Below are 14957 nucleotides of genomic sequence, written 5' to 3'. Positions count from 1 at the left end.
AACAAAACGTGAACGAGACAAACCTTATGAAATAGGCAAAATAATCTAACTTTTATAGTTGGAAGAAATTTAACATTTAAACATTAAGCTCCTCAAAGATGTGACTTTTTTCTTGATTTGTGAATTGTACAAGTCCTCCTTTCTTCCTTCACTTTTGCATTAGTTCTTAATATGGCTGGAATGGGGAAAAATGTTGTTCTGGTGTGTCATCAGGAGTCATGACTCATGACATCTGGGGAATAGCAGAATTCATTATTCACTGGAGAAAAAAACTTTAATGAAAATGAAACTTAACTGACATTTTACAATATCTGAAATGGTTTCTGATTAGTTGCTTTAATTATGACAAGATATTCAGATCTGTGCTGCTCCTGTGCATAATCTATTTTAAACTGAAAATTATTTTAGATTGGTTTGAATTACTTGTCATTTTGTTTGCAGATACCTCAAGTCAGCTATGCATCTACAGCTCCAGAATTAAGTGATAATACCAGGTATGATTTTTTCTCTCGAGTGGTTCCACCTGACTCATATCAAGCCCAAGCCATGGTCGATATTGTGACAGCACTTGGATGGAACTATGTGTCAACACTGGCTTCAGAGGGAAACTATGGAGAGAGTGGTGTAGAAGCATTTACTCAGATCTCGAGGGAAATTGGTAAGCGTACATTTATCAGATTTTGTATTTATAGCTGACAGGTTACAAAGTCTGAGCATCACGAAACACTGTCTGGTCTATGTGGGATAATTAGAGCTCCTACAGATGCATGACCTAGACTGTATTCTTGAGAGAAGTGGAGAATATTATGAATGATTTTGCTGTTCATGGGTTTGTCAAGGTGACACTTTGGGGCTTATTTAGGAAGGAGAGCTCCTGACAAAGGCAAGAAATACAAAAAGATCACCCACTTTGAAAAGGAGACGCTCTTTGACAAATTAGAGACTCTACAGGTTTGATAAATGGCTATAATATGGTCATTTTAGATTGAAACTTATGTTAGCAAATTGTCATCCTTTTTTAAAAAATGGCAGCTGGACTGTAGCCAGAGAGGTTATGATCGAGTTGTTTTTAGAAAATCCTAATCTTGTGACCCCAAAGTCCTGGCAAATCTTTCTCATTGTTGTTCATGGAGTTTTTAATCTTGCTGCTCTAAAAATTCTATAAAGTACAAAGACATACCCTGGTTGTTTTTATTTCAGCATGAAATGTGTTATATAAACATTGGCATATGATGAGGAATATTTTTAAGGTCTGTTTCATCTTTCCTCAGTGCAGTAGTTATTTCTGGCCTGCAAAATTGGCTGTTTTTCAGGAGCAATGGATTTTAGACTCCATGGAGGGGAGTAATAGGTGGTATGAAGGAGAGAGTAGTAGATGTCTGGTATTGATATTTCACCAACTAAACCAATGTTAACTAACACAAATAACACCCCTTCTGTACAAAAACCTCAAACAGCTTTGCTATTCCTCCCCATATAGCGTGGATTAATTTATTGGGCTTGTAGCATGCCTTGAAGCTCAACAAACTCTGACTTTGTCAGGACAAATTCGTGGGGGGACGGGGAGAAGAGAATTCTAGAGCAGGAGTTCCAGCCTGTCCCCAACTTCTACATACAGATCTAGAGACCATCAGCTTGAATTTCCCAGCTGTCTAGATAAGGCACAAAGGGAGAGGCATCTCCTAGCTACCCAGGGCTCAAACCATAGAGGGCCTTATAGATCAACAACCTGAAATGTGTTGGATCTATACAGTGTATAATGATCCATGTGAGAACCACCAGTAAGTATCTACACCACTTTCATTGAGTATACTCTGAAGTTTCCAAGTGGTCTTCATATGTCAACCCAAATAAAGTACCTTCCAATTATTTGATCAAGAGGGGACCAAGGCATGGTTGACTTTGGTGACGTCTGCTTTCAAAAGACAATACTGCAATTTTCACACTAAGCACTAATAGTAGAACATTCTTGGCCAGTGATGCAATGTGGATTTCCATTAGCACCTGAAAATGCGGCAGGATCCCCACATGAGAGAACCCTTGCATCTCATAATCACTTAATACATCCTATTGGAAAGAATAGTACAGAGTGACTCAGGCATTATTGTGTATCTGCCAGGGACCACAGGCGCATTAACAGCAACTCTCTCTGTCAATGGTTTCAAAGGGAGTTGGTAGATCTAAGTGAAACAGTATGGGTGTTTGACCTACATCCCGTGTGTGTGTATTAGATAGAAGTGCAGTCTCCCTCCCATGTACTAGTATAAAACTAGTCTGAAAGGAAATTCATTGACTCTCTGGATCGACAGAATAACTTTCTCAGTCTTCCTTTACATGACTTTATATTTGTCCATCCCAAGTATAGCTCTACCACCACAGAGGCCAACAAATCATTCCTAGTTCAGGATATCTTGTTTGCAGAGTATACAGAAATCTCTTGCTGATAAACATTTATCTCTGTAACCAAGTGAAGATTCATCAGGCTGTTTACCACCTAGTACAGTTCTGCTGATCAAGACTTCATAGATGCTGTGATGGAGAAGAAATCATTCTTGGTTTCCAACATAACCACAGCACAAGAGTTCAAAAATTCTTTGTCAAAATCTATTCAATTTGGAATATAAATACTGCCTAGAGCTAGTCAAAAAATGTCCCATGGAACATTTTTCTGTGAGAAAATGCTGATTGGACAAAATCTAAACATTTCATGAAAATGTATTGATTTTTGTCCAAATTTTCAATGGGAAATTATGGAAATGTTTTGTTTTGATAAGCTTGACACATGTTGTTATGTTATAATTTATAAGATTCAAAACGATAAAGTTGAAACATTTTGTTTGGGCTTTATCAGCCTGAAATATTTAGATAAGGTCAGTGAAATCTATCAAATATTTCATTTTATGACTAATTACATGATTTTAAAACTTTTAAATATTGGAATTTCCAGAAGATATAAATACCCCTGCCTTGACACCTCTACCTCTCCCACTGACATTGGCTTTTCTCTGTAGCCATAGAACCATTTTTGTTTAAAAATGAAAACATAACTGCTCACATAATCACTGGGCTCCAGGACCTTGAGCTATAAGAAAACTACTAAATATGAGACTCTCCAGATAATAGTGAAGGTTGGCAACACTATAATAATAATCCTACGGTGACATTCAAAGGCCCGAATTAGAAGTGGGATCCTGCAATAGGGTGGCCTGCAACTTCAAGGGCAGGAGACATTCGGCCAGCCAGCACTGTTAAATTAGCCCTGCCCCACTCCACCTGTGCAGGATGTGGAATTTAAAAGAAAGAAAGCGCATCAGCTGAGGGCTGTCTACAGGTGGATAAAGGATTTCTTAAGTAAAAGAACTATGCAGGTCAGAGTAGGGAAATCCAACTCTATACACATTCACAAATGGCACTCCTCTGCAGAATGCCATCAGCCCTACTTCATTCAATGTAATGATAAATGATTTCCCAAAAAGGATGAGTGCAGAAGTAGGCTTTTCCTTGTTTGCAGATGACTGTGCCGAAGGGACTAAAAACAGAAACCAGGAAATAACTGAAAAGTGAATTAATTAAGCACTTAGGAAAAGTGCTGAATGGGGAAACAGGAGGGCATTTCCATTTTCAATAAGCAAAACTAAAGGAATGATATTCAGTAAAATGAAAATTTAAAAAGACTGGAAACTCTGTCTCTATGGACAGCAAATAGGCATAGTTAAAAGCTACAAATTCCTGGGTGTGACGTTTGATAACAAACTAACATGGAAGGATCACACTGAAAATATTGTAGATAAATGTAATCGTAAACTCGGTCTACTTAACACTGTCTCTGGAATCACCTGGGGCACTGATAAGAAAGCAATGGTTATGCTTTACAGAGCATCAATAAGACCAAACATTGAGCATGGATGCCACATGTTTAGTTCAGCATCAAAAATGAACCCAGGAAGCTAGACTCACTCAAAGCCCAGGCATTACCTCATCACAACATTTGTGTGTGTAATGAAGATAGGAGTTGGTGAAGTGCCTGTTGTGTTAAGAATGAAGTTACTGGACTTCATCTTTTACCCAAAAGGTCACAGGGAAGATGGAAACACTAGACAAATGTATGAAGAATACTGGGAATTCAGTGGACAACATTGGGTGGGGGGACCCCCAAAATACTTCACGAGAAGAGAATTAAAGTATAGACAAAGGAACTAAGAGAAAAGAAAGACCTAAAAGAAATGAGCAAATAATGCATTTTCCATGGCTCTCTGGATGTAAAATCATACCCCCGATATAAATGTGGAACTATATAATGAAATTAAAAGGAGAGCTAAATGTATTAAATTTAGCAAATATCTCTCTCTATGTAAAATGATACATGGGGCAAACATTGCTAAATATTTACAGATGGTCTAAAGAGGGGAAAAAACAGGAGAGTGGGGCCAGCATTCTCTGTCGTAACACTTGAAATAAAGGAATCCATAAGAGTATCAAATTTTGTAACCACTAGGATGGCCAAACTGGCAAGAATAATGCTGGCATTATACTGGATACTAGATGTGTGACCTACCTCAGTTGTCCTCTTATCGGATTTACTATCAGGACTAGTGGCTGTGAAAAATTGGATTCCGATAGTAGAAATGGTATTACTAACAGAACTGGCAGAGATGGGCATAAACACTGAAATAGTATGTTGGGATATCAGAAAAAGACATGGCTGAAAAAGTAGCAAAAAATGCTGTAAAAACAAAAAAATTGACAGAGATTCCTCTAAGTAAACAGGCAACTAAAAATCTAATTAAAATGAACTAAGAGAGGAGTTGCAGGAAGTATGGACAAAAGAAACAAGGGGGAAAAGATGTCATGAAGTATGCCCTCGAATTAAAAATGCTGACATTTTGCAAGCACCTGAGAGAAAGAATGAGACAGCTTTACTCTGAGTACAGTGACTTAAACAGTAACTTGGACTTAATTAACAGATACAATGATGCGATATGTGAGACATACAAGGTCAAAGAAATAGTTGATCAGAACCTCTGGGGTTGTAATGAGTACAACAGCGATAGAGGGATTTTGTATGAGAAACTCAAATACTAAAAGTGACAAAGTTCACACTTAAATACCTGGTTAATAGCATTAGGAGTATGGGGCACCATTCAGAAAGCAATATTACAATTTTTTAAAAATACTGTGAAAAGAGAGAGTTTGTAACAATACATAATGAAATCCCGCCCTTGGTGGTCATAGAATGTGAGTCTGCTACACCATTAAATACAAGAAGTAGTAGTAGTAGAAGAAGAAGCTGAAGGCTGGCTTGGGAGGAGAATGGACATGCTGCTCATACTTTGGGGCAAGAAGCCTGGTTGAGGGACAGGAACTGTTTGAGGACTGTGGCTGCCCAGAGCACTTTTGTAGAAGGGTGAGCCTAGATTGAATTGGTTGACTAGAGCTTAGAGACCTATTAGTGGGTAGACAGGCCATTGCAGCTGGGGTCTGCCTGGAAAGAAGGGGGTTGGATACTGATCCCATTTGAATCCTTTGGTTCTGGGATTTTGTTGGATTTCATTTAGAGGACTCCATTGCCCCAGAAGGGATGGAACTCTCTAAAGCAGTGTGACTGGAGAGTCAAGTCATCTTTGTGACTGGAGTTGGCCAAAAAGTGTGGTGAGGAAGCTGTCAGAGCAACTGCAGTGCCACACTGTGCTGCAAGAGGGCACTCTGGGATAGTGACTCTTGTATAGACCCTTTATGCTGGGTGATGTATGAATTCAGAAAGACACAATTCCTACCTGGAATAATTTACATACTAACTTAAAACTGGTAAGTGTTACTAACAGCAGGAGGCAAAGTGGGCGTATGGACACAAAAGGTGGTAATAGTAATAAGGCTATTATGCAGTAGTGGAAAATTATTAATTTGTGGAAAGAACGTGAGACAAATTGTTGTCTTCATTACTGTTAGAAGTTCAGCACCAGAGAGAATGTGTGCGATTGTAGTCATCATACTCTAAACTAGAATGAGTTCCCATCTTTTTAATAAAACTTTCTCCAGTCTGGTAGGAATTACTATAATGAGAATGGAGTTAGGAAGTGTTGTGTGCTTGGTGGTTTTTTTTTAGTCCTCTTAAAATAGAAAATATTTTCAGTGCCTTGTATATCTGTTGGTTAGAACAGTGTTTGGTTTGGGCTGTGTTACCTGGGGTTTTGCTGAACCCAAAGCTCTTGGTAACTTTAATCTTTCTGCAAAGTAGTGGCAGGAAATAAATCAATGGGGACATGGAACATCCAGCCAACAGATAGTTGATGCAAGCAGGCAAACAAAAGTGCTTTCACTCAAAGCTTCAACTTTATTTAGTCTCTAGCACTTACACATGTCCGCAGTAGGTTAGTAGAGCACCCCAAATTAACCCCAGATTAATATTTACCCAAGGTCTTGAGGAGGTCTTCAGTGGATATCTGTAGACTGTCAGTGACCAGCCTTCCATCTGCAGAGGAACTCGAGAGGAGTCCAAGAAATGTCCAAAGCGTCCCAAGTGTTCCAGAGTTCAGATCCCCCACCCCCCACTTTTTTTACCCTATTTGTTTTTATTACATAGCTTGTTCATCAAAAACAAAACAAAAACTTCTGCTCAGCAGTTGGGATAAATGTGGAATTTTCCAGCCTGTCAGGCAGGGAATTTTCCATCCGTTAACCCGATATTTTACATAGCAATAGTTAGCTCTTGCCAGACTTCCCATTTACACAACTGCATGCTTCAGCAAAAAGCTCAAGTCAAGAGTGCACGGGGTCATGTTTATTCCTCATGGTCACTCACTTCCCCCTCCCAACCTGGTCTGCTAGTCATGCTAAGATCTCAGAAATGACTTTTCTAGCTGCTTTAGCAATGAGCATAACAATTGGTATTCCAGCAGCTGGCAGTGGTTTAAGCATGTTACTGGGCTCTGGGCTACCAAAAATCACCCGCTCTTACAGTTAGTTTATTTTTTTTATTTTCAAATTTGATTGGCTGTCCATTCAGTTTCTGCTCCATAGTCACTAACTTGCGCAGACAGGGAGTAATGGCCTCTCAGTTGAAATGAAGAATAATGAAAATGTCAAAGTGGTACCACACTAATATGCCACAGAATATAGTAAGTATCAAAATCATCTCTCATTTTAAAGACAAATATAACATCTGGTACAAAACATAGATGGAAATTAAATATTTTACATGACAATGATTGGAATGGGAAATGGTAGTAATTCTAACTCTCTTTTACTGTACTTTTATCATCTGAAGGTAATGTATTAGATTTTTATTATTTGGTTCTCATATCACAAAGTTTCCCAGTGATATTATTATCATTTAGGTGTTGAGTTCAGTTCATGTTAGTATATTTGCCCCAAGAATGAACTGATATAAAAATATAATGCTTAAGAAATCACTGATTTGCTCAAGGCAACTTTACAAAAGCAAACATATTTTACCAAGTTCCCATTAAGCTGTGAAGCACAGTACTTCTTTTTTTGTATTTCCTTTCCCATCAGTGCTGCTTCCCAAATGTTTGTTGGTAAATCAAGGCTTTTCTCTCTCTAATAAGCTTCATCTTTCTGCTCGATTCACTCAGGCATAGTGTATTCCTAGTCAGAACACAAATTCACCACCAGAGAGGCAACTGTGTGTGTGTGTGGGGGGGCTTTTATTTTCTAGGGTATGGCAATACACTGTGGAAACTGATTAAAGAAAAGTCTCTTTTGGGGTCAGATTTCTTGCTTGGTTTAGCTAGTGCCCTGTTTATATTGCAAAACCTCCTCAGATGCCTTAATGGGATGTGGAATGCTGGAGGATATGTTTACCCCACTAGTGGCCAATGAAGCATCAGCATGCATCCTGATAGGAAGTAGCTGTTTCTTACGGCAGACTATTAAAGGAGACAATAAAAATGATAAAAGCAGAAAACTGTAGCTTATTAAGGACAGATGAAAACATTTAGCATTTTGTCGCTTTTGCTCATAAGTCTGAAAAATAGCATATATATCCTGCCAGGAAGAGAAGGTAGAGAAGCAGTGAGAGACAGAGAAATGTAGGGCCAAACATGGGCAGTGCGTGACTCCTCTAGTTGGGAGTCCCATCCTGAGGCCCACCCCATCTCAGACTCCTCCTGCTGAAGCCCTGCCCATGCTTCAACCTCAGTCCCTCTCAGCTCTCTCTCCTGAGGCCTCCCTGCCCACCTCTCACGCCTCTTCCCATGAAGGCCCCCCTGCCCACTGTTCATGACTTTTCACTTCCTCCCCCAGATCCCCAGCCACTCGCTAGTCAGCCAGCTGGCTGCTCACCACTTGCGTTTCTTCACTTCCTCCCTCAGGCCCCCCTCACCCTTCCTGCCCGCCGGCCAGCCAGACACTCACCGCTCCCTTGCACCTCTTTGCCCCTGCTCGCCAGCTGGCTGCTCACTACTCCTATGTGCCTCTTCACCCTCTCCCCCAGGCCACCCCTGCCCACCCATCAGCCAGCCACTCACCATTCCCGCATGCCTCTTTGTCCCCTCCACCCTCCCACTGGCCAGCTGGCCACTCATCACTTGCATGCACCTCTTTGCCCCCTCCCCCGAGACTCCCATGTGGGTGGAGAGGGGACAGAAAGAGGTGAAGGGAGTGCAGGGTCTTGGGGGGAAAAGGACGAGTGGGAGCAGGGCCTCAGGCTTGAGCATGGGCGGGGCCACATCAAGGTGCCCTTTTGGTGATGACGCTCTCCAGAGGCAGTGGGTCAGCTGTTTGGGGAGACAGCCTCCCCTGGACTCTTATACCTGCCACTGATGGGGTCAAATCATCGCTGGGATAAATAGATGTAACTCCACTGAACTGAATACAGCTATGTAGATTTACCCCAACTGCCCTTTGTTCTGATGGGTACCCCATTCATTTGGTTTTAAGACTGGATTCTGGTGGTGGAATTTTTATCTACTCCCGTCATCTTGATAGATTCTTGTGCTAAAATAACATTCTTCTGTGAGGTACCTCAGTGACTGGACAGTGGTCCTTCATATAATTTTTTACCACGAAAAATGGTGTCATGATAATCACATCGATCACTGTACATATTTAATGAATGGATGACACTACAGTTTTTGTGTATTTTAAAATTTTGATATGTACATTTTATGTAATTTCAAAGACCGACTGACATAGATGAATTATCACATTTTCCTAATCTTAATGAATGGCCTATTGAAAAAAAAGATATGCACATAAATTGTTGGATCATCTGTCTTTTGCAAATGGTTTATATGGCCCTGTGAATACATTGTATCTTTGCTTTGTAAATATTTCTAAACCATTACATTGTCAGCTGCCTTTTAACATCTCTTGGACTCGAACAGCCCTCCTTAAAAAATGAAGGTACAAAGTTTAATGAATCTCTCTCTAGAAACACACACACACACACACACACCCTGTCAAACTATTTAAATTGTACACACACACACACACACACACACCCTGTCAAACTATTTAAATTGTACACACACACACACACACACACACACACACACACACACACACACACACACACACACACACACACACACACACACACCCCCTGTCAAACTATTTAAATTGTCATCTGATCTGTGAAACTGTTTGGTATCCAAATAATAGGGCAAAGAAACCCAACCCTTCCCTTCCACTTAGAAGATTCTTATTGCCCTTAGCTCCAGGGCAAGAGGTGCCTTTGAAATAAACAAGACCGCTCACACTCACATTTCCTGCAGTTATCTTTTAATTTCAAGCTTTTTTGGTCTTGGAAAGTACGTGGCTGACTTAATATTAAAAAAACAGTGCAAAGACAAAGAGGTTACATTTCACATTGTATTATTTCTTCTCAGAGAATTTTCCTGTTTTAGAAATGGATTCAAGCTTAACAAATTAATTTGATAAAACTAACAATATTCTAACATGCTGTCACAAAATTCAATTTTAATTCAATTGTGAATTTTTTGTTTATATTTACCCAGCTGAACTCTATTGATAATACCGCATTTGAATTTGCAAACTGTAGTGCTAACACCATATAATTGTCAACAAAAAACTGTAATGTTTGGAAAATTGCAATATCAAACTGTAGGTGCATTAATATTGCAATCTTTAAAAAGATTCTAGAATCTTTAAAATAATTTTACACAACTTTTACAGAACCTGATAAAGTACAGCATAATTTTAAGGGCTTATTATGAAGGTCCGTTTTAATTCTTTATCTTCACTGGCGCTAATAAATATGTGTTTTTTCTCTTAACCGTATTAAGTTGGGCATATTACTTCTCTATTAAAACAATATCACAACATTTTTGTGTCCAACTTAATTGGATTTCTACCTACATTCTGTGAATGTTATATTATGGCAAAGATTTTAGAAGGGATTTAGAGACCCAAATACCATTAATTGTGGGAAGCATTAATTCCTATGCTGAATGTGTATTCCTTATGTTCCAGCTCCAGAGAAAATGATGTATATTATCCACTCAAAAAATATATTTTTTTGCTTGTTTGATGTGTTTTGTTTTGATAAATGTGGCACAAGATGCTATGCTGCAAGCAGTCTATATGTAGTGCTCCCATTAACTACAATCGGAGCTTGTTAGACTGTTTTTATACTCCCCCAAACAGAAAATTGTGAACCGTCCTGTACTGATAAAGGCAACATAACTAACCCTGCACCTCCCATTCCCTCTGTCCATGTAAACAAACAAAAGACACAAAATGAACTTTCAAGCTTGTGAACATGTCCTAGAACATTATGTTCAGTTTAAAGTGCTTAATTCTTTCCAAGCAACTTAATACATTTCCAATTAAGCAGCAATATCTGGTTTCTGGAGATTACAGGAGAAGATAGATGTCTCACCAATAATAAAACTCCAAAGACACTGGTTTGATGGTATGATGGAATAACATGGTTTTGGTAATTAAATATTCATGGTAAATAGGCCCAATGGCCTGTGATGGGATATTAGATGGGGTGGGATCTGAGTTACCCAGGAAAGAATTTTCTGTAGTATCTGGCTGGTGAATCTTGCCCATATGCTCAGGGTTTAGCTGATCGCCATATTTGGGGTCAGGAAGGAATTTTCCTCCAGGGCAGATTGGAAGAGGCCCTGGAGTTTTTCGCCTTCCTCTGTAGCATAGGGCCCGGGTCACTTGCTGGAGGATTCTCTGCTCCTTGAAGTCTTTAAACCATGATTTGAGGACTTCAATAGCTTAGACATAGGTGAGAGGCTTTTCGCTGGAGTGGTGGGTGAAATTCTGTGGCCTGCATTGTGCAGGAGGTCAGACTAGATGATCATAATGGTCCCTTCTGACCTAAACATCTATGAATCTATGGTTTACAAGCTTATCAGGGTTTCTCATGGGCTCTTTACCTAAGGAAAACATAGTATTATGACATTTTAAAACTGTTTATATACATTTTTTCCCATTGTTCTGTGTTATCTTCCATCTTCTGCTTGGTATGACACCATAGGGATGTCCTTCCAAGTGACGCTCTAAATATATATTAATTTTAGAGTGAATTCGGTGGTCATGAAAGCTGACAGAATGGGTACCCTGGAGACTTAGTCCTCACAGAATATGTACAGCAGAGGAATCAGCAGTGCAAGTTCCCTTGCTTCCCCACCACTGGGTTTCGTTCCTGTTCATTTTGGGGGAGAAAAAAAGTAATTGAGACCCTGATTCAGGAAAGCATCCCTATTCAAGAAAGCACTTGAATACATGCTGACAATGGGACTTCAGCATGTACTTAAGTGCTTTCCTGGATTGTGGGCCTTTGTCTTCATTTGTATTTAATCATTGGCCTGTCTTGGATACCAGCTGTGATGTGGACAGTGGTCAAATCTGAGACCACCAACTAATTTCACATTGGCCCCCTGAACAGCCAGCGGATGCCACTGACTTCCAATTTCTCCTATACCATATTGGATTTGAACCTGGCTTCGTATTTTAAGTTACTGTAAACTTCCATCAAGTGTGAAGTAGACACGATATGACAAATATAAGCTATTTGGAGTGAGGACTCTTATTGTGTTTGTACAGTCCTTTGCACAATGAAGTGCAACCTGGTTGTGGCCTTCTGGCGCTCTCACAATATAAATGTTAAATGATGATGATATATAGGCCCCCACTCCTGCAAAAACTTATGCATTTCTTTAACTTGACTCATGTAAGTAGACCCAGAGCTGCAGCCATTCACTTGAGTAAGTTAAGCATGTATGTGTTTGCAGGATAAAGGCAATAGTTTTTCTTTTTAATTCACTTGAACATCAGATCGTACAATGATGATAACTAATGCAAATGCAACAGAGAGGTCAAATGGAAAGAAAGCAAACATTTATTTTAGCAGTACTTAGTCAACTTCTAAATGCAATATCTTGTTGGTACAGCATTAAGAATTTTGAACTAGTTAACAGATAAATTATAATCTTAATTGCACTAAATTAACCATATATTAATGCTAATTTTAAGCAAAACTGCCATTAGATTAAAAGTGTGGTTTAGCTGAAATATAGTGTGTAGGTATTTAATACTGAATGTGTTCATAAAATGGTTTTGAAAATGAAGTGCTCATTAATGTAGTAGACAAAGAATTGAGATTACAAGATTCAGTGTCTGTATATTGAAGTCAGCAATTCAAACTGGAAATAAAATGTACATTTATAACATTTAGGATAACTAACCATTGGAACAAATTATTAAGAGATGTGATTTATTCGTTGCTTGTGGTCTTTAAATCAAGACTGGAGATCTTTTTAAAATATATGCTCTACTTAAGTTACAAAATGTTGAGCTAGATGCAGGAATCATTTGTTAAACTTTATGGCTAGGGCCCTCCAAATTCGTGGCCATGAAAAACACGTCACCGATCATGAAATCTTGTCTCTACTGTGAAATCTGATCTTTTGTGTGCTTTTACTCCACACTATACATATTTCACAGGGGAGACTAGTGTTTCTCAAACTGGGGGTCTTGAGCCAAAGAGGGGTTCTGTGTGTGTGTCGGGGGGGGGGGGTTTGCAAGGTTATTGTAGGGGGGTTGTGGTATTGCCACTCTTACTTCTGCATTGCCTTCAGAGCTGGGTGGCCAGAGAGTGGTGGCTGCCTGTCAAGGGCCCAGCTCTGAAGGCTGCAGCACAGAAGTAAGGGCAGCAATAACATACCCTGCCATCCTTACTTCTGTACTGCTGCTGGCATTGGCATGGCCTTCTGAGCTGGGCTCCTGGCAAGCAGCTGCTACACTCCAGCCACCTAGCTCTGAGGGCAGTGCCACCACCAGCAGCAGCACAGAAGGTAGGGTGGCAATATCATGAACCCCCCCAATAATCTTGGGACCCCCCTCACTATCCCCTTTTGGGTCACGACCCCTACGGTTACAACACTTTGAAATTTCAGATTTAAATATCTGAAATCATGAAATTTATTATTTTTTAAATCCTATGACCGTGAAATTGACCAAAATGCACCATGAATTTGGTAGGGCCCTATCTATGGCATATGTTATGCAGGAGATCAGACTAGATGATCAAAATGGTCCCTTCTAGCTTTAAAATATATTATAATAAAGTAATATTAATACCTAGGTATTTAAGTCAGGTCTTAATCATAATAAAAATTAAGTTTCTCCATTGTTATTTTCACCTAGGAGTAGAACTGGGTGAATAACTGATTTCCTTTTTTTTTGGTTCATTGGCAGTTCCAAAAAGTTAAAGAAAAGAGCAATCGGTTTGACTTGAACCAAAACCAAAAGTGCTAAAAAAAATTCACCGAATCTAAAAAATCTGACAAATTTCATTTTGGGTTGAACGAAACTCTATTTTTCTGCAAATAAATTATTTGTGCAAAAGTTTTTGCCCAGCTCTCCATAGAAGCCCCCCCGAAGGGTTGAGATCCTCTTGTGCTAGGCACTGCATGCGCGTGTGCACTCACACTCATTCTCACTCTGGAAGGACACTCCTTGTTCCAAAGAATTCAGTGTCTAGAAGCAAATGTCATTCTTTTAGGTGATTATGGACAAACTGCATCTTAAAAATGAAAGCCTGTCAGGACACTGGATTACCGGCATGTTGATCTGAGTAGATGTTCCTATCACAAGTTGAGATACTCACAGACAGAACACTGTAGGGCAAAGCATCAAGGGATAACAATATAACAGTTACAATATTAGAAATGTAAGCGGGGGAATAGTCCTGCTCTTGTGCGGAACTTTCCTGGCTTCTGCACTACCCCGGTGAAGTGGGCTAGCGAAAGGATCTGAGTCCTCGCTCCCACTTCCTTTACCCAGTGGCCTCCCTGCCCTTGCGGACTCCCCTTCCACTCTCCTGTCTGGCAGAGTCCTCGTAACCCCAACAAGGCGGGGCCCAGGATTCTTGGGGGGCTCGACCCCCAGCCCTGCTGTGGTCACCTAGGACAGGGGCTAGGGTGTCTCCACTCCAGGGTACTCTCTCTGCACTGGGCACTTCTCTGACCCACTGACCATTGCATACTAGTTAAAGCAAATGCAAGTCATTTAATCAACAATTCATTTAAAAAAGAATAAGGAAAAATGGGAAAGGTTAAAGGAAACACATCAACCTGCTCTGTGGCAGAGAACATCACAAACAGTGTCTCGTGAATGTCAGAGCAGTTCACAGTCTGTTCCTTGTAAGTCTCAAACTTTCTTCTCAGGCCCTGGCTGTTCTGCAGGGATTCTGTGGGTTGGACACTTGCTCTGGTGGTGGCCAAGCTCTCAGACTCTAAGTGGTAGGACCCTTATTCCAAGTGTCGCCCCCGCCCTGTCGGGGTTATGATCCAAGCCTGGCCTGCAGAGCCTCTTGGCTGAGGCATCTCCCTGTGCTGGGCCCGCTGCCCAGGGTCCCCCTCGGTCTCCCCAGCTGCTCACCGCACCCAGCTCCGGACTACTCCAGCCCCAGCTGCACCACTCTGTCTCAGCACTGCTGTTGCTCTGCCTCCAGC

General features: G+C 40.4%; 1 protein-coding gene across 2 annotated transcripts in view; it reads left to right on the top strand.

The window, feature by feature from the left end:
• The window catches only part of GRM8 (glutamate metabotropic receptor 8), a 462724-nt gene that overhangs the window by 91886 nt on the left and 355881 nt on the right, over positions 1-14957 (top strand). For both annotated transcript variants that reach the window (XM_043550467.1, XM_007056854.3), the window contains exon 3: positions 442-658. In XM_043550467.1, coding sequence (XP_043406402.1) covers positions 442-658 — 217 coding nt within the window. The remainder of the gene's footprint in view (positions 1-441; positions 659-14957) is intronic.

This window comes from Chelonia mydas, chromosome 1, assembly GCF_015237465.2.
Source record: "Chelonia mydas isolate rCheMyd1 chromosome 1, rCheMyd1.pri.v2, whole genome shotgun sequence".
Lineage (NCBI taxonomy): Eukaryota > Metazoa > Chordata > Testudines > Cheloniidae > Chelonia > Chelonia mydas.
Note: the sequence above shows the minus strand (reverse complement) of the source record. Positions and strands in the feature narration are given on the sequence as shown.